This window comes from Rhinopithecus bieti, unplaced genomic scaffold, assembly GCF_001698545.2.
Source record: "Rhinopithecus bieti isolate Rb0 unplaced genomic scaffold, ASM169854v2 scaffold_7414, whole genome shotgun sequence".
NCBI classification, from domain to species: domain Eukaryota; kingdom Metazoa; phylum Chordata; class Mammalia; order Primates; family Cercopithecidae; genus Rhinopithecus; species Rhinopithecus bieti.
Window position 1 is genome coordinate 2,444,675 of NW_016806087.1, and position 22,641 is coordinate 2,467,315.

Consider the following 22,641-nt stretch of genomic DNA (forward strand, 5'->3'; position numbering starts at 1 on the left):
TACAGGCTTGAGCCACCGCGCCCGGCCCTTATAAGGAATTTAAAATAATGTCTATTAGCTTTTAATAGCATTTTCAGATTCTGTGGGAGTTTCAGTTTGAGCTAAGACTATGTATTATTTCTGTTCTTTATTATATAACAGAATTCATACATTCTGGAAAGTTGGCTTCTGAAGTAGATTAATGCTATTATATTTAAACTTTATATATGTATGTAGTATAAAAAGCTCCATTCGGTTGTATTTTGAATTAGGAACAAGCAAAAGAAGAAAATGCTAGCAAGCCAACCCCTGCCAAAGTAAATAGAACTAAACAGAGAAAAAGTTTTTCTCGGAGTAGGACTCACATTGGACAGCAGCGTCGGAGACACAGAACTGTCAGCATGTGTTCGGATATCCAGCCATCTTCTCCTGATATAGAAGTTACTTCACAACAAAATGATATTGAAAATACTGTACTTACAATAGAACCAGAAACTGAAACTGCACTAGCAGAAATAATTACTGAAACTGAAGTTCCAGCACTTAATAAATGTCCTACAAAGTACCCCAAAACAAAGAAGGTATGATTCTAATGAATGTAAGAACTGTTTTTCTAACAGTTTCTTATATTAGTTATATTGGTGTTTTAAAAATTGGATGTTTAAGATCTCATAATGAACAGAATAAGACGCAGTTTTTATACTTGCAGATTTTTAAAATAAGAATGAGAATCCCAAAACTGTAAAACTAATATAAATGTTTGCATTACTGTGAAGATAAAGTTACATTCAGTTTATCAGGACTTTTTAGTATTGCAATTCGTGATTTCTTTAAATAAGTTTGTCTACTTTATGTACAAAATATATACTTCTCTGAAACTGGTTTTAGATGTGTTATCCTTTATTTATGTTTTATAAATTTCATTGTATAGGTAGATTATAAGAATTAAATGTGAAGAAATTGTTGATTTCCACAGAATGTACTATGAAAATTTATAAGAAAGAGTAGTTTTAGGTGTAAACATTAATAAAAATCTTTAAAACACTACTGTCAGACTTTAGCAATTACGGGAAACAACCTGAGCTTTTTCAGATCAGAAATAACAGAACATCCTAATGAAGCTGCTCTTCATCTCCCACTCTGACGAGAGTACAGCAGATTGGGGCAGAGATATCAAAGTGTGGTCATCCTTATACTGCTTAGGGGTAGATCACGAATGTATACTTCTCACACACTTTACTTTGAAATTTCATTTATTCTGTCTTTGTTCTTACCTAATTCAGTACAGTTTGTAGGCATGCTGCTAAACCATGACATGTGCGTTTAGTAAAATTCTAGTATGAACCCAGGATTATATTTTAATAGCACAAATTAAATAATTTCCTTGCCAAGGTCACAGGTTTCATTAGAGACAATCTAAACACAGTTGTTTCTAATTCAAAGTCTGTGCTCTCCTTACTGTACCACCATAGCTTAAGCAACCCAATATTTGCCTGTAACAATGGACAAAAAATTCTAACTTTGTAAAGGGAAAAGAAAAAACCTCAGGCTTAAAAGAAGTGAAACTACTTTCTCAATTACAAATATGACATAATCCCTACCCTTTATTAAACTTTTAACAAAGTTGTGGTACTATAAATTTATTTACATCCTTGGTCTAAGATGTAGGCTTCTACATCCTATCTGATTCTCTTAAAAAGCCTCTTTTGCCTGCAGATTTTGTTATTTTAAACAACATACTGCTTGACAGAGTACCAAATTATCATGATTTCCCCTAAAGGCCTCATTCATTACAACACTAAGAGCTTTATGTATGTTATTGAACTTTTAATCTTCACAACAATCCTATTTATAGAACTAGGTTCTATCACAACTCTTCTTTTACAGATAGAGGTATAAAAAAGTTACTTAACTTGCTCATGGTCACAGTGTAAATGGCAAAGCCAGGATTCACCCTCCTGGCAGTCTGGCTTCAGACTCCACGACCAGACTCCAGACTGCATTCTACTGCTGTCCTAGGAATGGAGTTCTGTATACATAGAGGGACAGAAAAGATGCTAAAATGTTTATAGTGGTTACCTTTGGAAAAAAGGATGGGTAGATTTTTAAAATGTGTTTATGTGTGTGTGAGTGTGTAACATGTGCATATTTATATATACTAAGTTCTGTACTTTTTTTTTTTTTTTGAGATGGAATCGCACTCTGTTACCCACGCTGGAGCGCAGTGGCGTGATCTCTGCTCACTGCAACCTCCGCCTCCCGGGTTCAAGTGCTTTTCCTGCCTCAGCCTCCAGAGTAGCTGGACTACAGGCACACACCACCATACTCAGCTAATTTTTTTGTATTTTAGTAGAAACAGGGTTTCACCATGTTGGCCAGGGATAGTCTCCATCTCCTGACCGTCTGATCCACCTGCCTTGGCCTCCCAAAGTGCTTGGGTTACATGCGTGAGCCACCACACCCGGCCACATTTTCTATAAGTTAAATTTATACTTAGAAATTAAAATATCATTTGCTAACTAGATAACAATATGAAGTAGTAATTTACACTTCAGCCAATAAAGACTGTATTATGTATGTTGTAGATCAGAGAATCAGCAGAATTAACTATGAAAATTTTCAAAGCACAAGAACCTTAAGAGATATTCCAAACCCCTTAAATCAATGGTGACTTTTAAATATATATGTATCGTGAGCCAGATGTGGTGGCTGATGCCTGCAATCCCAACATTTGGGGAGGCTAAGGAGGGAGGATCACTTGAGCCCAGGAGTTCAAAACCAGCCTGGGCAACATAACGAGACCCTGTCTCTACAGAAAATTAAAAACAAAAAAATTAGCCGGGCATGGTGGTGCACACCTGTATTCCCAGCTATTTGGGAGGCTAAGGTGGTAGGATGACTTGAGCCCAGGAGGTTGAGGCTACAGTGAGCCATGGTCAAGGCACTGCACTCCAGCCTGGGCAACTCACCCCTTCTCAGAAAAAGTACTGTGCACTCTCCTCATCTCCAGGAGATCCTGATGGGCAGCTAGTGTAGGAAAACACTGCCTAAAATTAGATTTTTCTAACAGATGGAACATTTTATACCTATAATAGAAGCAGTAGTAAACCTAAATTTAGTGTGTTTAATAAAATGGTACTGACATGTCTCTAGTTGTAACTATATATTAAAAAGCTTGGCTGGACACGGTGGCTCACACCTGTAAACTCAGCACTTTGCAAGGCTGAGGCAGGAGGATTGCTTGAGCCCAGGGGTTGAGACCAGCCTGGGCAATATAGCGGACCTTGTCTCTACAAAGTATTTTAAAAATTAGCCAGGCGTGGTGGTGAGCACCTTGTCCCAGCTACTCGGGAGGCTGCAGTGGAGGCATCACCTGAGCCCAGGAGGCAGAGGCTTCAGTAAGCTGAGACTGCACCACTGCACTCCAGCCTGATGACAGAGACCTTGTCTCAAAAAAAAAAAAAGTAATATAAATTTCATGTAATATAAATATTTAAAAAGCAACCATATGTTTGGTTCTACAACATAATTGGGTAAAAGTTTCAGAATAACAGTAGATAACCAAGGAAATGTAAAAGGACATACTGATATTTTGATCATATATGAATGATTTAAATTACCCAATTGATCATTTTAGGTAATATACCAATTTCAAATCTGATACTAAAATATTCAATAGAATTTGGAATTACATATATAATGATCCAAATTTTTTCTTTTCTCTAGCACTTGGTCAATGAATGGTTAAGTGAGAAGAATGAGAAGACAGGAAAACCTTCAGATAGCCTTTCAGAAAGGCCTCTGCGCATAACTACAGATCCTGAAGTCTTAGCTACACAACTCAATTCTTTACCAGGTCTCACTTACAGCCCCCATGTATACTCTACTCCTAAGCATTATATTAGATTTACTTCACCATTCCTTTCAGAAAAAAGGAGAAGAAAAGAACCTACTGAAAACATTTCTGGTTCATGCAAGAAGGTAAACTTTTCTTTGGAAGTAAAAATGTAGAATGAGCCAAATGCCAACTCATTCCTTACTACCATCCATGGTAGTGAAATGCTTTTGGAATCAGCTCTGTATTTACAGGCTATATAAACAGGTACAAACTGATTCCTGTTCATTCATGTATTCTGTTTCATTCAGCGATGGTTGAAACAAGCTCTGGAAGAAGAAAATTCAGCAATTTTACATAGATTTAATTCACCCTGTCAAGAAAGATCCAGAAGTCCTGCAGTCAATGGTGAAAATAAAAGTCCACTACTATTAAATGACAGCTGTTCCCTTCCAGGTAGAATTTTTTTCAGAATTGTTTTAGTTTGAGAAATGTGGCAAGGCATATATATAGCTTTATAACAGGCATATTCTAGTTACTGGTATGCACTTTAGAAGAGAAGCACATTGTTGTATAGATTTTCTCTTTTCTGTCCTCTGTATTTTTTGGCTGAAGATACCAGTTCATAATATCATGTATGTTGGGGTTTATGAATTTTTAAAGGCTTTTGGACTGGCTGCTTTTCAGACAGACAAGGACTCTTACAAATCAGTTAAAGTAACATCAGTACTTGTAAGATACTTTGAGAACCCTAGGCCTATAATCCCTCCAGGCAAGGTAATGCTTGTTAATTAGGAAGGGAGCGAGGGCACTGCTTCATGTTAGTACCATTTTTTTAAAAATCTTGAAATTTAGTTTTGGGGTAAAAGTCATAACTGCCATTGTTTATATTTCATCTTTCCCAGAATGTGACATAAACAGATTTTAACAAATAGCAACAGTGTAATTTCTTACAGATTATTATTTCACCAACAGATTTAACTACACCACTAAAAAAACGAAGATTTTATCAGTTGCTAGATTCGGTTTACTCAGAAACCTCCACACCTACTCCTTCCCCGTATGCTACACCAACTCACACCGATATTACTCCTATGGACCCATCTTTTGCCACGCCTCCACGGATAAAATCAGATGATGAAACTTGTAGAAATGGTTATAAACCCATATATTCACCAGTTACCCCAGTAACTCCTGGCACACCAGGAAATACCATGCACTTTGAGGTGAGAAATTTTAATGGAGAAAAAAAAATTCAACACCTGGGGGGATGGGATTTCTTTTAAGAGCTCTTTCCCCTCCTTTAACAACTAGTGTGCTGAGAATACAGAAACAGGTTGTAAGAAACTAAATATCAGAAACATTCATTTGTATGAATTTAGATGTTTTTATTTTTACTAAAATGAGCATAACTTTCATCTTACTGATATACACAGTAGACTAAATGTGTGATTTGATTTTAAAGCAGTCTTATTTGGGGAATGGAAATAGGAAGCAAGATCTAAAACCAAAGTCTGTGTATTTTTTCATTTTGTTTTCGTTTCTATAATTATTATGGATATACTTACGTATTTTTAAATTTTCAATTCTAATTCTTTATATACAGAATATTTCTTCCCCAGAAAGTTCTCCAGAAATAAAGAGACGCACTTATAGTCAAGAGGTAAGAAGTTAACTTAAAAAGGGTGAATTGGTAGTTTTTTTCCTATTACATTGTTTTGCTTAAATTACTAGTAAATTTTGAAATATACAGTCCCAAGATGTGATCATTTGTATATATATTTTTTTTTTTTTAATTTGTAAACAGGGATATGACAGATCTTCAACCATGTTAACATTGGGGCCTTTCAGAAATTCTAATTTAACTGAACTGGGTCTGCAAGAAATAAAGACTATTGGTTATATGAGCCCTAGGAGTAGGACTGAAGTCAACAGGCAGTGCCCTGGAGAAAAGGAACCGATGTCAGATCTTCAGCTGGGACTCGATGCAGTTGAGCCAACTGCCCTACATAAAACCCTGGAAACGCCTGCACATGACAGGGCTGAGCCCAACAGCCAACTGGACTCGACTCACTCTGGACGGGGCACAATATATTCTTCCTGGGTAAAGAGCCCTGACAGAACAGGAGTTAACTTCTCAGTGAACTCCAACTTGAGGGACCTGACACCCTCGCATCAGTTGGAGGTTGGAGGAGGCTTCCGAATAAGTGAGTCAAAGTGCCTGATGCAGGATGATACTAGAGGCATGTTTATGGAAACAACTGTGTTTTGTACTTCCGAAGATGGGCTTGTATCTGGTTTCGGACGGACTGTTAATGACAATTTGATCGACGGGAGTTGCACACCCCAGAATCCACCACAAAAGAAAAAGGTTACAAATTTAACAATTTATAGTCCTTTTAATAGTTTGTTTTCATACTACTACTGAGGGGAATTGGTAGTTAGATGTATTATGTAAGGCATTCTTAATTTAGTTATGAAAGTTACATTTTTATATTTTTAAACCTTTTGTAAATGCTGACTTAATTAGAAAATGTTTACAGAAAAGTAAAAAAATTCTAGTAATATGGGAAATCCTTATAAGCAGCATGGTTTCAGAGAAATCTCAAGATGATTTATTTCACCAAATGAGTATTTTTTAAAACTAGGCACTCCCCAACCAAAAACACAGACTTGAATAATATTTGTGTTATTACCTTTATTGTACATTGAGCAAACACCTGTGTATAGAGGAAATGCCTCTTTCCTCATCTATAACATCTATAGTATTTAGGCCATGGATGTAAGTGTTTTTATTTTACTAATAGTTATGTATTAAATATTCAGTTCCCTGATTTCCCGTTATTCGGTTGGCAGACGTACTGAGATAATTAGAATGCCTTATTTCAAAAGAAATAAACTATAGCACTTACTTTGTTAGTAGGCTTATTGCTTTGCAAGTCCAAGAATTTTCGTGATGTGTGCTTTTAATTTTTATAACAGAGTCCAGTTGGCAACTTTGTGGGAAGCAATGTAGTATAGTGGAAAGAGCACGGGCTTTCAAGTAAGACCTAGGTTCGAATCCCGGCTCCAACACTCACCAGCTGTGTGACCTTGAGTGAGTGAGTTACTCAATTTCCTCATCTATAAAATGGGGATGATAATATACCTATTTCTTAGGGTTGTTGTGAGGATAAATGAGATAATGTATGTAAATCATCTAAGTACAATGCCTGGAATATAGTAGGCATTTGATAATTGTTAATTATTTGTTCAGAATCAATTAAAATAATTTTCCTAATGTAAATATAGTAATTCTCTAGACAAAAAAAGAATGCATTGATTCTGACATAAAAAACAAGAATAAAAGATTTGCTTTTTCTTATCTTTCTTGCTTAAGGTTTCTCTATTAGAATACCGTAAGAGACAACGTGAAGCTAGGAAAAGTGGCTCTAAGACAGAGAACTTTCCACTCATTAGTGTATCACCCCATGCAAGTGGAAGCTTGAGCAACAATGGTGATGGCTGTGCCAGCAGTAATGAGAATGGGGAGCAGGTGGAACACACTGCTAGCCTACCTTTACCAACACCAGCTACGGTTTATAATGCCACTTCTGAAGAAACTAGCAATAACTGCCCTGTTAAGGATGCTACTGCCAGTGAGAAGAATGAACCAGAAGTTCAATGGTAAGCCCATTTGAAGTCATGCTACTCTGGAAAAAACAAGCTTTTGTTCAAGTATTCTTCCTATTTGTTGTTCTCCCAAGGCTAAGCTGATTGTGCTTTGTGGTCACAATTTTAAAAGATTCTCTCTGCTAATAGGATTTTAAGCCAGCTGTGTATGGCCTGTGTTGTTAAATGTCGATTGTATTTATTCCTTGGTAATTTATTCATTCTTTACACACAAATATCCTCTCCAAAGAATTTTTATCAGAGTCAACAATTCTGCAGACTTCCTTTATAACCCCTACCAGTTACCTTGAAAGAACAACGAGGGTTAGTGCTTCTTCACAAGGAATAGGAGCAGCTGCATATAGGATGGATCATGGCAAATGGCAGGCGGCCACACTCACTTTGCTCCTTGGTCCCCTTTCCACCTGAAAGCATGCAATCCTGATAGCAGTTTGTTAGGGGTATGTTTTGGTACCTTTGGTAACCAAAAAAAAGTGACATTCTGAATGTTAATACATTATCTTCAACTCCTTGCCTTCTTTTCACCAATAAATTGCTGGAGACAAAGGAATTGAGTCCTTCAAATAAGGATAATAATCTCAGTTCTGGGAGCAATCAGCAAAATAAGAGAAGATTAACTTTTTTTTTTTTTGAGATGGAGTCTTGCTCTGTTGCCCAGGCTGGAGTGCAGTGGCACGATCTCAGCTCACTGCAAGCTCCATCTCCCGGGTTCAAGTGATTCTCCTGCCTCAGCTTCCCAAGTAGCTGGGACTACAGGCGCCCGCCACCATGCCCGGCTAATTTTTTTTTTGTATTTTTAGTAGAGACGGGGTTTCACCACGCTGGCCAGGCTGGTCTCAAACTCCTGACCTCATAATCTGCCCACCTTGGCCTCCCAAAGTGCTGGGATTACAGGCATGAGCCACCGTGCCCTGCCAAGATTAACTATTTTCAAAAGTTAACACCAAAGTATTTTCCCAGTAGATCAAAAGCCTTGGTCTGACAGTACATGTTGACTATGAATCAACAAAGAATGTAGCTAGCAGTAGTTTCTTTCAATAGAGGATAATGTGATTTTTCTTTTAAAGGACTGCCTCAACTTCAGTGGAACAAGTCAGAGAAAGGAGTTATCAGAGAGCTTTACTTCTCAGCGATCACCGAAAAGATAAAGATAGTGGTAAGCGAGCTTGTTCCTTCACCAGAAAGTGGAGTCAGTTAATCAGTCTGCATCCTCGTTCTTTGCAGCTCTAATGTTCTCTTTGGGTCTGCTCTGCTTCATCTCTAGGGGGAGAATCACCATGTGTCTCATGTTCACCGAGTCATGTTCAGTCTTCACCTTCATCTCATTCAAATCACATTCCCCAGTTGCAAGCTAAGGGCCCAGTCCCTTCTTTCAGTGAACTTATGGAAGGTCAGTAAGCAGATGACCGATAATGTTATTCTTTAACACATTTTAAAATCAGACAAAAGAGAGCCTTTATAAAAAGTTGGATAGTAGAATGTACGTTGCTTTGTGGTGTTAAAACAGTGTTTATTGTGTAATTTTACACTTACTCTAGGTTTCTTCTGCTTTATAGACCCTGATCCTGAAAATCCAGAACCCACAACTACAAGTGAATGTCCATCCCCAGATACTTCTCAGAATACTTGTAAAAGTCCTTCAAAAATGAGCAAGGTAATTTTCAATGGGTTCCAAAGGACTTTAGGTTGAGTGCAGAAAAGCTGATGGTTACAATATGCAGTGTTTTTCTGCCATATCAAGTATCAGTTTGTGACTTCTGGACACTTTTTCTGTCGGACATACTCAATTGTGTTTACTACTTTCTTTGTTCTCTCTTACTGAACATGTGATGGATAACTCTGACCAGACGTTCAGGTTTTCTAAGCACACTTCAACAGCTTACATTTTCTTCAAATGTTCCACCCACCTCTCTTCTAGTGGTGCCTAGGAAATTCATAGCCTTGTAATGAAATTCTTAACCAGCCAATTATCTAAAAACAAAAGGTCGTTTTATCATTTAAAAGGAATGATATCTTCATCCTGGATCAAGATGTAATAATGTAGTATGGCATGTATATCACTGGAAACTAAAGACAAGGAATCTGAGATTTATCTTTCTTTGATGATAGACATTTAAACAGTCTTACATTGGTTTATTTATATCTGAACAGTGTATAAGGAAAATGAAAAGGTATTAAAAATCAAAATGGTTTGAGGGAGCAAGTTTATTTACCCAAATCAATTTATCCTTAGGTTGGGTATAGAAATTTCAATTATAAAATTGAAACTTGCTATTGGAGTTCTTTCAGAGTAAGGCTCAAAAACAGGTTTCATTGCTTAGGGGTAAAAAGAGTAAAGTTAAAGAAAATTATTTCCTCAACTTGTCTTCAATAAAAGTTAACCCAGAGAATTCACTTTAAGCTCACTCTCAGAACTGTTTGGAACAACTGAAAAATATTGGCTTTTTAACATCCCAAGCCTCCATAACTGACATATCCAGGGTGTTATATCCTGCCCCTCATTAAAATTAGTATTTAGGTAGTATTAAATACCAATGAGAATAAACCTCAAGGTACACAAAATGTTCCTTAAATGTATGTAATTTGTTTTTTCTTCATAGCCTGGTTCACCTGGATCCGTAATTCCTGCTCAAGCACACGGGAAAATATTCACAAAACCAGATCCCCAATGGGACTCCACAGTTACTGCATCCGAAGCTGAAAACGGTGTTCACCTAAAAACAGAGCTCCAACAAAAACAGCTGTCGAATAACAGCCAAGCACTTTCAAAGAATCATCCTCCTCAGACACACGTTCGTAATTCATCTGAGCAACTTTCACAAAAGCTGCCTTCTGCACCAACAAAGTTGCACTGTCCTCCATCACCTCACCTAGAAAATCCTCCAAAGTCATCCACGCCTCACACACCTGCACAGCATGGTTATCTTTCACCAAAGCCTCCTTCACAGCAGTTAGGATCTCCCTACAGGCCTCATCATTCACAGTCACCTCAAGTTGGAACACCTCAGCGAGAGCCTCAGAGAAACTTTTATCCAGCAGCACAGAACCTTCAAGCCAATACTCAGCAGGCAACTTCTGGAACATTATTTACACAGACACCCTCAGGACAATCTGCAGCAACATACAGTCAGTTTAACCAACAAAGTCTGAACAGCACGGCACCACCCCCTCCACCTCCTCCACCTCCTTCTTCTTCGTCTTACTATCAAAACCAGCAGCCCTCTGCAACCTTTCAGAATTATAATCAGCTCAAAGGTAGTCTTTCTCAACAAACTGTGTTTACATCAGGACCAAATCAAGCACTTCCTGGCACCACAAGCCAGCAAACAGTTCCAGGACATCATGTGACTCCAGGGCATTTTTTGCCCTCTCAGAACCCTACCATTCACCATCAAACTGCTGCTGCTGTAGTCCCCCCTCCTCCTCCACCACCGCCTGCTCCAGGACCGCACCTTGTACAACAGCCGAATTCCCATCAGCAACACTCTGTAGCACATGTAGTAGGGCCTGTTCATGCGGTCACCCCTGGGTCGCATATTCATTCTCAAACCGCTGGACACCACTTACCCCACCCCACCCCTCCCGGTCCTGCCCCTCATCACCATCCACCACCCCATCCTTCCACAGGACTCCAAGGTCTACAAGCACAACACCAGCATGTTGTAAATTCAGCACCCCCACCACCCCCTCCGCCGCCACCTTCCAGTGTTTTGGCTTCTGGGCATCATACCACATCGGCTCAAGCCTTACACCACCCACCTCATCAAGGACCTCCACTTTTTCCTTCGAGTGCTCATCCAGCTGTACCACCGTATCCCTCACAAGCTACACATCATACCACTTTGGGACCGGGACCCCAGCACCAGCCTTCTGGAACAGGGCCACATTGTCCATTACCTGTCACAGGTCCTCATCTCCAGCCCCAAGGACCAAACAGTATTCCAACACCTACTGCTTCAGGGTTCTGTCCTCATCCTGGCTCTGTGGCCCTGCCACATGGGGTTCAAGGACCTCAGCAGGCATCTCCAGTGCCTGGACAGATTCCAATTCACAGAGCACAGGTGCCACCAACATTTCAAAACAATTACCATGGGTCAGGGTGGCATTAAAATGGACTCCAAAAACATTTTTTAAAATGTTCTGTAAGATAAACTGTATATTTCATATGTACCTGTTAAGGTACTTTTTAAAGCTTGTACATGAACCTTTGTATAAAAAACACCAGTGCTCTTTCATTGTATTTTCTCATTTTGCTTTTGAAATTCCTTTTAAAAATGTGCTGTTAAGCCAGTATTAGGTATCTTTATTTTGTAAGTGAACATTCCAGCTGTTTTTTCTGGCAGATCTGATGCTGATTTGATACTGTATGATCTTTACATTTTATTGTTGCAGTTAAATTCATTTAGTGAATGTTCTATTATTTTATACCTACACATTAAGTACTCAGCTAAGTAATGGCACTATGAGGATTTTCTTTTCTCCCCTTTCCTGTCAGCAGCAGTTCTGTGAATGCATCTTAGGTATAAAAATGGCAATACAGATTTTTATATTTTGGTGTGGACATGGCTCATTTTTGTTTTACCAGTTATTTGCAAGCAAAATGTAATTTAATGTATAGATGATTTCTAGTGTCTCCTGACAAACTGTAAATACTGCATTTCTTTTGCGTATATAATTGCTTACAGCTTTTCTCATTTGATATATAGCATTGTACATATGACAAGTCTTTTGCAAAACTGTGTGATCTTTGTGAAAGTAGTACAGTATATGACCTTTAATTTCTTTTTTATTTTAAATATACTGTCACATTGAGGCACTGGTTGGGCATTTTAATTCATGTTAATAAATCACAATTATGTCAGTTTTACCAAATTGTCCTGTACAACTTCTAAGATCGGGGTCTGTGTGTTTCTACAGAAGTTCTAGTTTTCAAATATAGTTTGTAAGGAGCCTTCAATTTTCTTTAGCAACTACTACCTCAGCAACAGGAGGCAGCAAGGGATTGTTTGCATTTTTGCAGGAGCCATAGGAAACTACTGAAATGATCGTGCTGGGTCAATTAAGGATGTGGCATCATACAAAATGAATCCAGACCACTAATGCATTACAGTAGTTCTTGAATACAATGTGCAACAACTGTTTGAAAATATGGGTAGTTTGCCCAAAACAGGAAAACTTGTCTTGGGTATACAAAACTAAAGAAAAAAGGCATTATTCCTAGATCTCTCAGTGAAATGAAAACGGCCTCTTAAGTGAACGTTTTTATTGCTAAAATATAAAATGCTAGTTATAATCTTGGAAAAATTAAAATTTCCCAGCCTTTGTCTTCTACCTCTGAGGAGGATTCAGTAAGTACATCCAATAATAATGATACTGTTTATCAACACATTTTTCCTCATCCAATTACCTGACATAATTTGGCACAGGATACAAATTCTGTGCATCAGAGAAAGTAAACACTAAAATGACTGAGTGACCTCCTTCAGTCATGTTTTCACACTTTGAATTTCTTTTGAAAATTAGCTAACAAACAATGGTACATTAACGCAGTTCATTTAGGGCTCAATCCTAATCAGCTTGAAATTTTAGAGGAACTTAGGCCAAGTTTGCCATCCTCGATTTGTCCAACAAAATTCTATGTATGGTATTTATAGTAAAGAAACATTTGAGAAGAAACAGTTTTACACCATCTATCCTGATAGTTTCAAACAGAATAAAGGTAACTAGTGTGTGAAATATAAATATTCTTCTTAAAAGGTCTGTCCTTCTAAGCAGTTTAAATTCTTCACTGGCTTGAAATGTGCCTACTACAGAAATATGCATACAGAAGCTTTTGTGTGAACTGCAGAATCTTATTTGATTCCTTGATGAAGTATATACTCCCAAATATGGTCTTCTACCAAAATTTCATTCAACGTATTTAAAAGGGGGAGAAAAAAGGAGAATTTAGGAAATAATGTGAACTATGGATAGAAACAAGTTCTCTACTCCAGTGTAAAGTTTCCTTCCTTTATCCTGGTAACAAGTTATGTGTGGTCCAGGTATGGGAAGAAGCAAGTCAATAAATCAGTTTTCACCTAAAAAGTTTATGACTTTTTGCAGATCTTATATCCACCTTTTCTCTGCCTTTGGGCAGTTCTGTCTGCCAATTTCCAGATAGCCAGCTCCTGTATCTGCTATAAACATATATGTGATCCACTGCTTGTCATTTTCCATGAAGATTTCACATGGACTACAGAAAGGAAAAGACAGGACATCCAACTAAAGTCAGAGAGCTAGTTAGAATGTTTAGCATAACCAGTGGTTCTCATTTAGTTTTTGTGCATTCTTTATCAACAAGCCGCCAAGAATCTGATAAAACCGTATTATGCCTAATACAAATGTATATTCCTTCTAGAACAACTGTTCTAAGCTGTTTTATCATAAGGGACACCTGTAAAAATTTATAATCTAGTTTATTTTCCAACATGAGCAAAAACTGCATTAGACAAATTTCATTCAAGTGTACTATCACCCTGATAAAAATCCTTTTACACTTAGGGAAGATATAAATTGTGCTCTATGGTTCTTGTAAGGATGTTTCTTACAGAAATCATGGATAGTATCACCAGTCTACAGCCACTATCTATCATAGAATTTACATGGAAACCTACAGCCTCATTAGAAAAACTTAGCATGCACATTTCATAAAGAAATGAATGAATGATCCATTCTGTCTCACTATGGTATAAGATGTAATGGTAATTCCTAAGAGGGTTATGTATCTTGTTTCCTAACAGCAAATGCTGGTTTAAGTTTGCAATGATCAAACAAATGCAGTCAGTATGTTTTTGATGAACCATGGATGAAAAGGGATCACTGAAATTCTAGAGAATCAATCTATACTGTAGCTTTTCTCCTAAATCCCTTCTGCCCTTAAAAAATAATAAATGATTTCCTTATAATAAGCCTTAATGTATGTTCTACAACTACATCTGCTGCAACAGGAATGCTGGTATTTAGTTTTAGTGACACTACTCTGATAGCAAATGTTCATTGATTCTATCATTTATAGGGCAATGACCAAGGCAATGTCTGGAAAAAAAAAAAAAACGAAACACTTTAATTTTTAAGACAACTGCAAGCACCTCAAACAATGGATTATTGTTACAACACTTGTTAGCTTTTCACAATCTAGTTATTGCAAAGGCATATGGATAAATATTAATGGACAAAGTCAAAAACGAGGCACCTTAATGAATGTAAAATTTAAAATAAAAAGACATTCAATCCACTGACTTCTAAAAGAGGCTAAATATACCTCTATATATTACATTCTAAAATTGTATTGCCTACTATGGTTTGTGTCCTGGAGTCTACAATTAATTTTAAGGAAATGCATAAACAAAACTGTGTGCAACCTGCAAAGGGAAAATCATTTTCTCAACTTCATTTTATGGAAAGACAATGAAAAAGCTAGTAAAATTTGTTGTAGCCACACGTAAAGCTACCTATGGAATGAAAGTGATCACTGTTACCTTTGAGCTGTGAGGAGTATTCTGCCCACTGCACTGCAAACTGTATATACCAAACCTTGTGTTCTAGACAAGCATGATCATGCTTTTCGAAAAATATACGTATTTTTTCATTCCACACAATGAACACGTTTCTCTTTTCCAATTTAATCTATGTAGAGCTTAACTTACAGCGCCCAGAGGAGGCAACATGACATGGTACTGAGCCATCACATTTTTAAAGGGTAATCGCTCTTCTTTAAAAGTACTTTTAAAATATGCAAAATACAAATGGGACTGCTAAATTATAATGCATATTTTAGAATGAGAAGCATATCTTTTCTTCCTTTAAAGTGCCATATAGAGAATGACATCTTACAACCCAGAGCCACTTGGTTTAAAATCCAATGTGAAAAGACTGTTATGGAATGAAAAGTTTGCACAACTCCTTGGAGCAGTTACAGTCTGCTACATGCAACACAGGCTACAAAGCACTCAAGACTTGGTAGCTTTTCTGAAATTTGAGTCCCCCTCCCATATTTAATGGAAAGTAACATTTACAGGGTGCATTTACATACACTATAATACAGGAATGATGTCCCTTTGCCAGAAGATAAAATTGTACATTTCCTTGCTATTTCTTGGTTCCAACTTGATAATTTCTTAAGATTGTAAATTATATAGTACTCAGCTAAAATATTTCTTCATAAATAGTTACAAAACCTGCCAAAACACAAAGGGAAAGTATTTTTCATTCAAAAAAAGGACATTTGAATGTCACACAACACAAGAAACGATGCTGAGAGACATGTTATTGTTTCCAGAAGAAAATGGTCAGTAAACTACTTAGCTGAAGACAAAAGACTACCCTTCCCCCAGGATCACAGTGCACAAAAAGCAAATGTCAAACAACAGTACCTCAAAGCAAAATAAAGGTCTGAGGATGAAGCCAGCTCACTTGTAATCCTGTTAAAGAATGAGAGTCACCATTTAGGTCCAATGTACTGGGAACATTTGCTAGCTCAGAATGCAATATTGGTAGAATTTGCTAAGAATTCAACCAAGGATGCCGAAGGCATTCGCCAGCTGAGGCTCGTTTTTCTGGAACCATTTCTAACATCGGGATCAGGAAATCTGTAAACTGTGCAGCATCTTCATGGGGCCAGCCATACTTTTCCACAAGTACATCAAAGAGGCTCCAGGGCTTCAGCTTGGTGATGTGTCGCAGTTCTCCTACAGGGGAAAAAACAGGCCAATGTCAAGAAAGCTCCAAATCTGCATTCCCCATTGTTGGTCCAGTCAGGCTCTTTTCAACGAAGCGGACAACCACCTGCTCAACACTTACACGGCAACAACAAAGGACACCAGCTTTTCCCTGCTAGGCAGTAATCATTACATGCACATATGACCAAGGCATATTTCAAGTAAGCCTGGTGGATGTAAATAGAGGTTAATAGTTCATTCACATTAGTTCTAAGTTTCTTTAAGGAAGTGGAGTGGGCTCACTTTCCCTAGAGTGTTTTCTTTTCCAAAGGCTGAAGCATGCCACACTCATTTCAACCTGGGATCTTTCATAAAATTTGCAAACTTGAGGCCAACCCAAATCAAACACCATTCATGTCTACGCATTTGTTGTAAAATCTAAGATCCTAGGACATTAATTTGTAAATCTTGAAGTTATATTTCACAAACTGTGCTAGCTGCAGTATGAAAAGTGTGGCTTACAGGCAGCTTTGGTTGACATAACAGAATGACGAACAAGCTCGTAAATGGCCTATAAGCTGTAATGGTCATTTCATAAGAGAAAAAAAGGTTATTTTTAAGTCAAAACTGCAAAAAAGGGCTGGGGTCGGTGGCTCACACCTGCAATCCTAGCTGCTTGGGAGGCTGAGGCAGGAGGATCCCTTGAGCCCATGAGTTTCAGACCAGCCTGGGTAACATAGACCAGACCCTGTCTCCACTTAAAAAAAAAAAAAGAAAAAGAAAAAAAGTAGCTGGGGACGGTGGTACATGCCAGCTACTCAGGAGGCTGAGGCAGGAGCATTGGTGGAGTCCAGAAGGCCAAGGCTGCAGTGAGTCAAGGTCATGCCACTGCACTCCAGCCTGGAAGAGGGCGAAACCCTGTCTCCCCATAACCCTGTTCAAAAAGGCAATAAACTGTCAAAAGCTCCAGATAATTTCACTGTAAGTAACTCATTTTCTCTGCCTGTTTGAAGTTTTCACAAGACCCCCAACCCCTGCCCATAGGCCTCCTTAGGTGCCCCTCAGTGCACCCTGAGCAGCTTCTGCAGAGGAAACACTCCCCTGTGCCCACACCCCAGAGCAGCCAGGTCTTGGGGAGGGAGGGAGAGGCATTCAAGCACCTGCACGGCACACTTCATACAAGGGCTGACTTTCAATTGCTATAATTTAAACAAAGTAAATTTTTTTCATGAGATGCATCAATAGATAATCAGTGCTCTGCTCACAAAGGTGTTCTCAGGAGGCTTGTTCTGTTTCACCCATTCAAGTCAATTTAGAAAAGCCCTCCCCTTTAAAAACAAAATGAAAAGAAAAGAACATTACAGAAAATTGTAAGAACAAAAGGGGAAAGAGCCTACAATCCTACCCACAACGGCTCTTCTTTTGTGTCTATTGTGAAGTGTGATCTTACACACTAGTATGTCTACAGAGCTGCAATCATGCTCTGCACAGGGTTCTGCATAAAGAATCTCTTAAGAGGACTGTTTGCTAAAGGGGCTGGGATGTAAAATAAGCTTCTGTTTCCAATATGAGGACTGGAGATAGAGTTAAGCATCACATCCAGACTAGACATCAGGTCTGTGTTAATGAAGAAATGAACCTGCAATATTAGAGGCAGGAAGAGATCTCTTGTTGAAGGAAACATAGTCTCCATAAAAACAAAGTCAGAGCAGAGACCGCAGGTTTATCCCTCTAAGCCCAAAATTCCGGCTCTAGGAATCCAGCCCAAGGAGATAAACCCTGGTTGCACCACCCCAAATTCATGCCTAATATATGCTGGCACAAAATTATATGTACTTGCAAAATTACAAAGAGCCAATAATAGTAAAATGGTGGTTAAAAGAAAACCAAGGTAGATTCACTTAATAGTATTTAGTATTACTTAACAACATGGGAGAAGATCATGGTACAACATTAGGCAGTAAAGGAACAGTCAAACTATGTCCTACAGATAATCACAAGATCATTAAAACGCTCATTAAGATGGAAATCAAGTGAATCAAAACACCAGCTTTTGTTAGTAGGTAATTTCAATTTCCACATTTTCTGTAATATGACTATATTGATTTAGACTGTTGATCTCACCACAGCAACAGTGAAGCAAACAAAGAAAGCAGGCACATGACTGAACCAAGTTCTCTGGGAAGGAGAGCGAACTTTTATGACATTAATCTATTCTATCTCAGAATAAATACTCTCCAGGTTTGCAAATAAAGGCAAATACAGAGAAGCACTGTCTGCTGAGAATAGTAAAGGAACCTATTTCTGAGAGGCCAGGTGTTAAACTAAGATCCATCAACAAGGCATCTTTTAAGTACAATCTTCCATGAAAAGATAAGGTTTACCACTATAAATGCTTAACAGCTGCACAGTAACAGTGAGCAAAACAATATAACACTGAACGGCCATGAGAAACTATTCATCCATAACTAGGCATACCGTAAACTGGTAAAAATATTTGCAAGGAGCAGCATAAAATATCTAACTACTTTTGACAAGATAAAGACTGTATGTGCAAAGCAGTCTATAAACAACAGTATATGCAGGACAGTCCTAAACACCGATGGTCCTGAGCACACAGCAGCACTGCAATATAACAAAACACTGAACCGCCTCTAAAAAAAAGTGTGAACTTTTTTTGTGGAAAAACTTTATAATGCAAAGGAAATCAATGCATCTAGATGCTATAATGATGATGTGTACAAACCCTCAAGCTCAATATAAGAAGTAACCTTGCCCTGGAAGTCCCTGATAAGGTTACTCAAACACAAAGCCCTAGCCCCCAACTCTGTACCTGTTGCTAGCCGACACAACAAGAGTGGCCTCACTGGGTGAGTGGGCGCCTTGAGTCCATGAGCCAGCTCCAGCCCTGCAGACGATGCCCAAGAAATGGAGACACCTCCATCACTTAGAATGATAATTAAGAATAAGAGGGGAAAGCACATTTTAAAAACACATTTTCACCATTTGCTTTTATTATAAAAGTAGCACCCTAACAACTTAAAGAAATGTTATCGGCCAGGCGTGGTGGCTCATGACTGTAATGCCAGCACTTTGGGAGGCCAAGGCAGGAAGATCACCTGAGGTCAGGAGTTCGAGACCAACTTGGGCAACATGGTGAAACCCGATCTCTAATAAATACAAAAATTAGCCAGGCGTGGTGGTGCACGCCTGTAATCCCAGCTACTGGGGAGGCTGAGGCACAAGAATTGTTTGAACCCAGGAGGCGGAGGTTGCAATGAGCTGAGATCGCACCACAGAACTTCAGCCTAGGCAACAGAATGAGACTCTGTCTCAAAAAAAAAAAAGAAAAGAAAAGAAAATATATGAAGATGTGTTTCACTGAAACAAGTTTTGCAAATAACAAGACAACTGTGACAATTTTAATTTTTTTAAAGTTCCATTTCTAGCCTGTCCTCCTTAAAGAATGTGGAATATCACTTCACCCTTCCTGTGACTATCAGCTGTTAATCTCAGTATCAACTCACACACACACACATAGGCAAACATGAGCCTGGCGGCCAATTATGCTGTTCCCCAGGAGCCCCTCAGGCTTCTGAATGTGCTCTGACAAACAGCCTGACAGAGCCAAGGAAAGCCAGCAGGAAGCAGGCTCTGAGGAAGGCTCCTCCTGCAGAGCAAAGGCTTTGTGACAGCAGCTGTACTGGCCAGTCCTGGACTTGCAGAGTCCATCTAAGGAAACAAGGAAGTTCTATTACACCTCTCTTGAATCTTAAAGTGGTTTGTGAAGGAAAATATATTATTTTATCCATGAAATTGTCATATTCCAGAATTAAATAAAGCAGCCCACGAGGTTCCACACTACATGTGGGAAGACTCTAAAGGCAAATCCTAGACTATATGTACATGAACAGTGGTAATTACAAAGCAAACCATGATACAAAACTGATGAGCATCAATTAGATGCATGTAGAAAGTAAACCTACCAAGAAATACCAATACAAAGCAAGAGACAATCAAGAGATTTGAATGAATTCTTATACAAGTAGACAACCACATGTGGGTAAATACTGGAGTTTAAAATGTGTATAAACCCTACTTCACATCCCATACAAAATCAACTCAAAACAGATCATATGCCTCAGAGCTAAAACTAAGCAGTTCCTAGAAAAGTAAATCTTCATGACCTTGAAGTAGGCAATTAGATGTGACATCATAAGCATAAATTGTAAAATGTATATAAATTGGCCTTCATCAAAATTTAAACATTTATACTTAAACTTTCACACATGTATTCAAGAGAAATGGAAACATCAGCCTACACAAACTTGTACATTAATGATCATATAGTGGCATCATTCATAATAGCCAAAAAGTGGGGGAAACCAAACGCCCATCACCTGATGGAGGGATAAACAAGAGGAGTGGCAGTGACAACGCCCAGCCCATGAGGCTGTCAAATGCCCATGAAAGAGCTTTCGTTGCTCTTTACAACATCAGAAGAATCTGTTGCTTTTTAGGTATTCAGGAGATAATTTTAAAACATTGTGACAAGTTCAACTCAGACACTAAATATTAAAATACAGAATAAGGTATGTCTTTTAAAACTCAGCTCCTGGGTTTTAGCCCTCAGTTCTCACCTTTTTCTTGATGTTGTCCCTGACTCGGGGAAATGTGGATTTTACGCTGCTGCATAGAAGCGTCTTGCTTTTGAAATTTTCAATTGTATTTAAGGTCTGTAGTCTGACACACACACACAGGCGCACACACATGCACACATAATCACTCTTTTTTATCCCAACACACTTGATGCTCTCATCTAGAGACCAGTTTTTTGTTTGTTTGTTTGTTTAAGTAAACTGTCTCCTTTGATGATCCCATTATCAATGCAGCAATTTTTACTAAAATGCACCTGCTGAATGGTCAGAAAAATCCCTGGTGACCAGCCCAGTGAGGTCTGCTCCCGGCTGCACTGCTTTTTCTACCATGATCTGAGGGCTGAAATGCTTCTGGGGACCACCCACTTCTTGAAGACAGGACAGGGAAAAAAATTCATGGACATGCTGATTTCTATTGGCCCACCTCTCAACACACTAGTTTCTTAATGCTTTTTGGTGGCTCATGTCCAGCAAATTATCCTTAAGAGGATGAGAGCTGTAATTACATTCCCTAACCAAAAATATAGCTCAATTTTTAACTTTCTGGCCAAAGAATGATTCAAACTAGTAATGATCATGGCTTCTTGAATTATACACAAGAGGAGACAGATGAGCTGCATTTGATGCTCAACTTTAACACACAGACCCCACGCTTCTCTGGCCACGTGGCAGGGATGAAAATCTGCCTCTGAACTGGAGGAGACAGAGCGGGAAAACCTCCGGGGAAGGCATTCTCCATCAGTAACTGCTTTCAAAGGTGAGAGGCATATCAACAGCTGTTTTAAATTTTGTTCTTTATCAGTTCTAGCACAAAGTTTTTTAGGTATTTTAGGAAAAAAGTTTCAATGGCTACTTTTAAGATTCCATTATTTCCAAAATGTACATTCACATATTAGTTAGGGGAACATGCCAAAACACATCTTTCATGCAGCAAGCCATTCCCCTCATCCTGAGAGACACGATGAAATCTATTTCCATGACGGGCCGTCATTCCTCATAAGGTTATCCTGTGACTTCTGTAAACACCCTAAATCCCTTCTGATCTCTACTGCCATTAGAAATTATAATCAGGAAAGAACTGAAGCCCCAATTCTCAGTCATTTCAGGGGATTTCTCACCTAGTCACAAATGCTCTCTTACATCCGAAAAAAGAACTGTAGGTACCACAGTAACACCAAGTCAAAATATTTTTGGTCTCTCATTAAGAAGGATGCCAAATGCATTTTAACTCTGCAGGTTACCTTCAAATAAGCTGCTCAAAAAGAACTCAATCACACAAGTCCTAAGTATATGTGGTGATGATGGCGGTAACCTGGAGATACACATCCACAAGCTGTCTCAGGGAGCAAGGTTGCTGACAGAAAGACCCACGTGGAAGCTGCCTTCCAGCCATTTATGGCCACATGTAGGCTGCTCTCCCTGAAACAAAACGAACCATCACAGGAGTGACAGGCCAAGAGCAGATGCCTGCACCAGCTCCATGCCTGCAGGCCGCTTACAGGCCCCTCCTTCCAACAACTCAGTGACTTCGCTTGCTCATCATTCAAGGCCTCTCTTTCTGTCCCTCTTCCTTCCAGTATGGAGTCCTCGATCCCCCCAATAGACAGACAATTAACAACGACAAATAAATGCATGGCCAGGCGCAGTGGCTCACACCTGTAATCCCAGCAACTGGGAGGCCAAGGTGGGCGGATCACCTTAGGTCAGGAGTTTGAGACCATCCTGGCCAACATGGTGAAAACCTGTCTCTACTAAAAATACAAAAATCAGCTGGGCATGGTGGCAGGCGCCTGTAATCCTG

At 38.8% G+C, this 22,641-nt stretch overlaps 2 protein-coding genes across 3 annotated transcripts in view; one reads left to right on the forward strand and one right to left on the reverse strand.

Moving 5' to 3' along the window:
- Positions 1-13,242, forward strand: part of KMT2E (lysine methyltransferase 2E (inactive)) — an 80,145-nt gene extending 66,903 nt beyond the window's left edge. The window contains exons 16-26 of one of the 2 annotated variants that reach the window (XM_017874650.1): positions 252-560; positions 3,706-3,960; positions 4,126-4,270; positions 4,790-5,040; positions 5,421-5,477; positions 5,622-6,185; positions 7,194-7,480; positions 8,554-8,642; positions 8,751-8,876; positions 9,043-9,140; positions 10,087-13,242. In XM_017874650.1, the coding sequence (XP_017730139.1) occupies positions 252-560; positions 3,706-3,960; positions 4,126-4,270; positions 4,790-5,040; positions 5,421-5,477; positions 5,622-6,185; positions 7,194-7,480; positions 8,554-8,642; positions 8,751-8,876; positions 9,043-9,140; positions 10,087-11,595 (3,690 nt within the window). In that variant the 3' untranslated portion in view covers positions 11,596-13,242. The remainder of the gene's footprint in view (positions 1-251; positions 561-3,705; positions 3,961-4,125; positions 4,271-4,789; positions 5,041-5,420; positions 5,478-5,621; positions 6,186-7,193; positions 7,481-8,553; positions 8,643-8,750; positions 8,877-9,042; positions 9,141-10,086) is intronic. The other variant, XM_017874651.1, reaches the window with a different exon arrangement.
- Positions 13,243-14,559: 1,317 nt separating this feature from the next.
- SRPK2 (SRSF protein kinase 2) overlaps positions 14,560-22,641 on the reverse strand; it is a 299,050-nt gene continuing 290,968 nt past the window's right edge. Inside the window, 1 exon segment of the mRNA XM_017874652.1 lies at positions 14,560-16,212. Within this exon segment, the coding sequence (XP_017730141.1) occupies positions 16,028-16,212 (185 nt within the window). The 3' untranslated portion in view covers positions 14,560-16,027.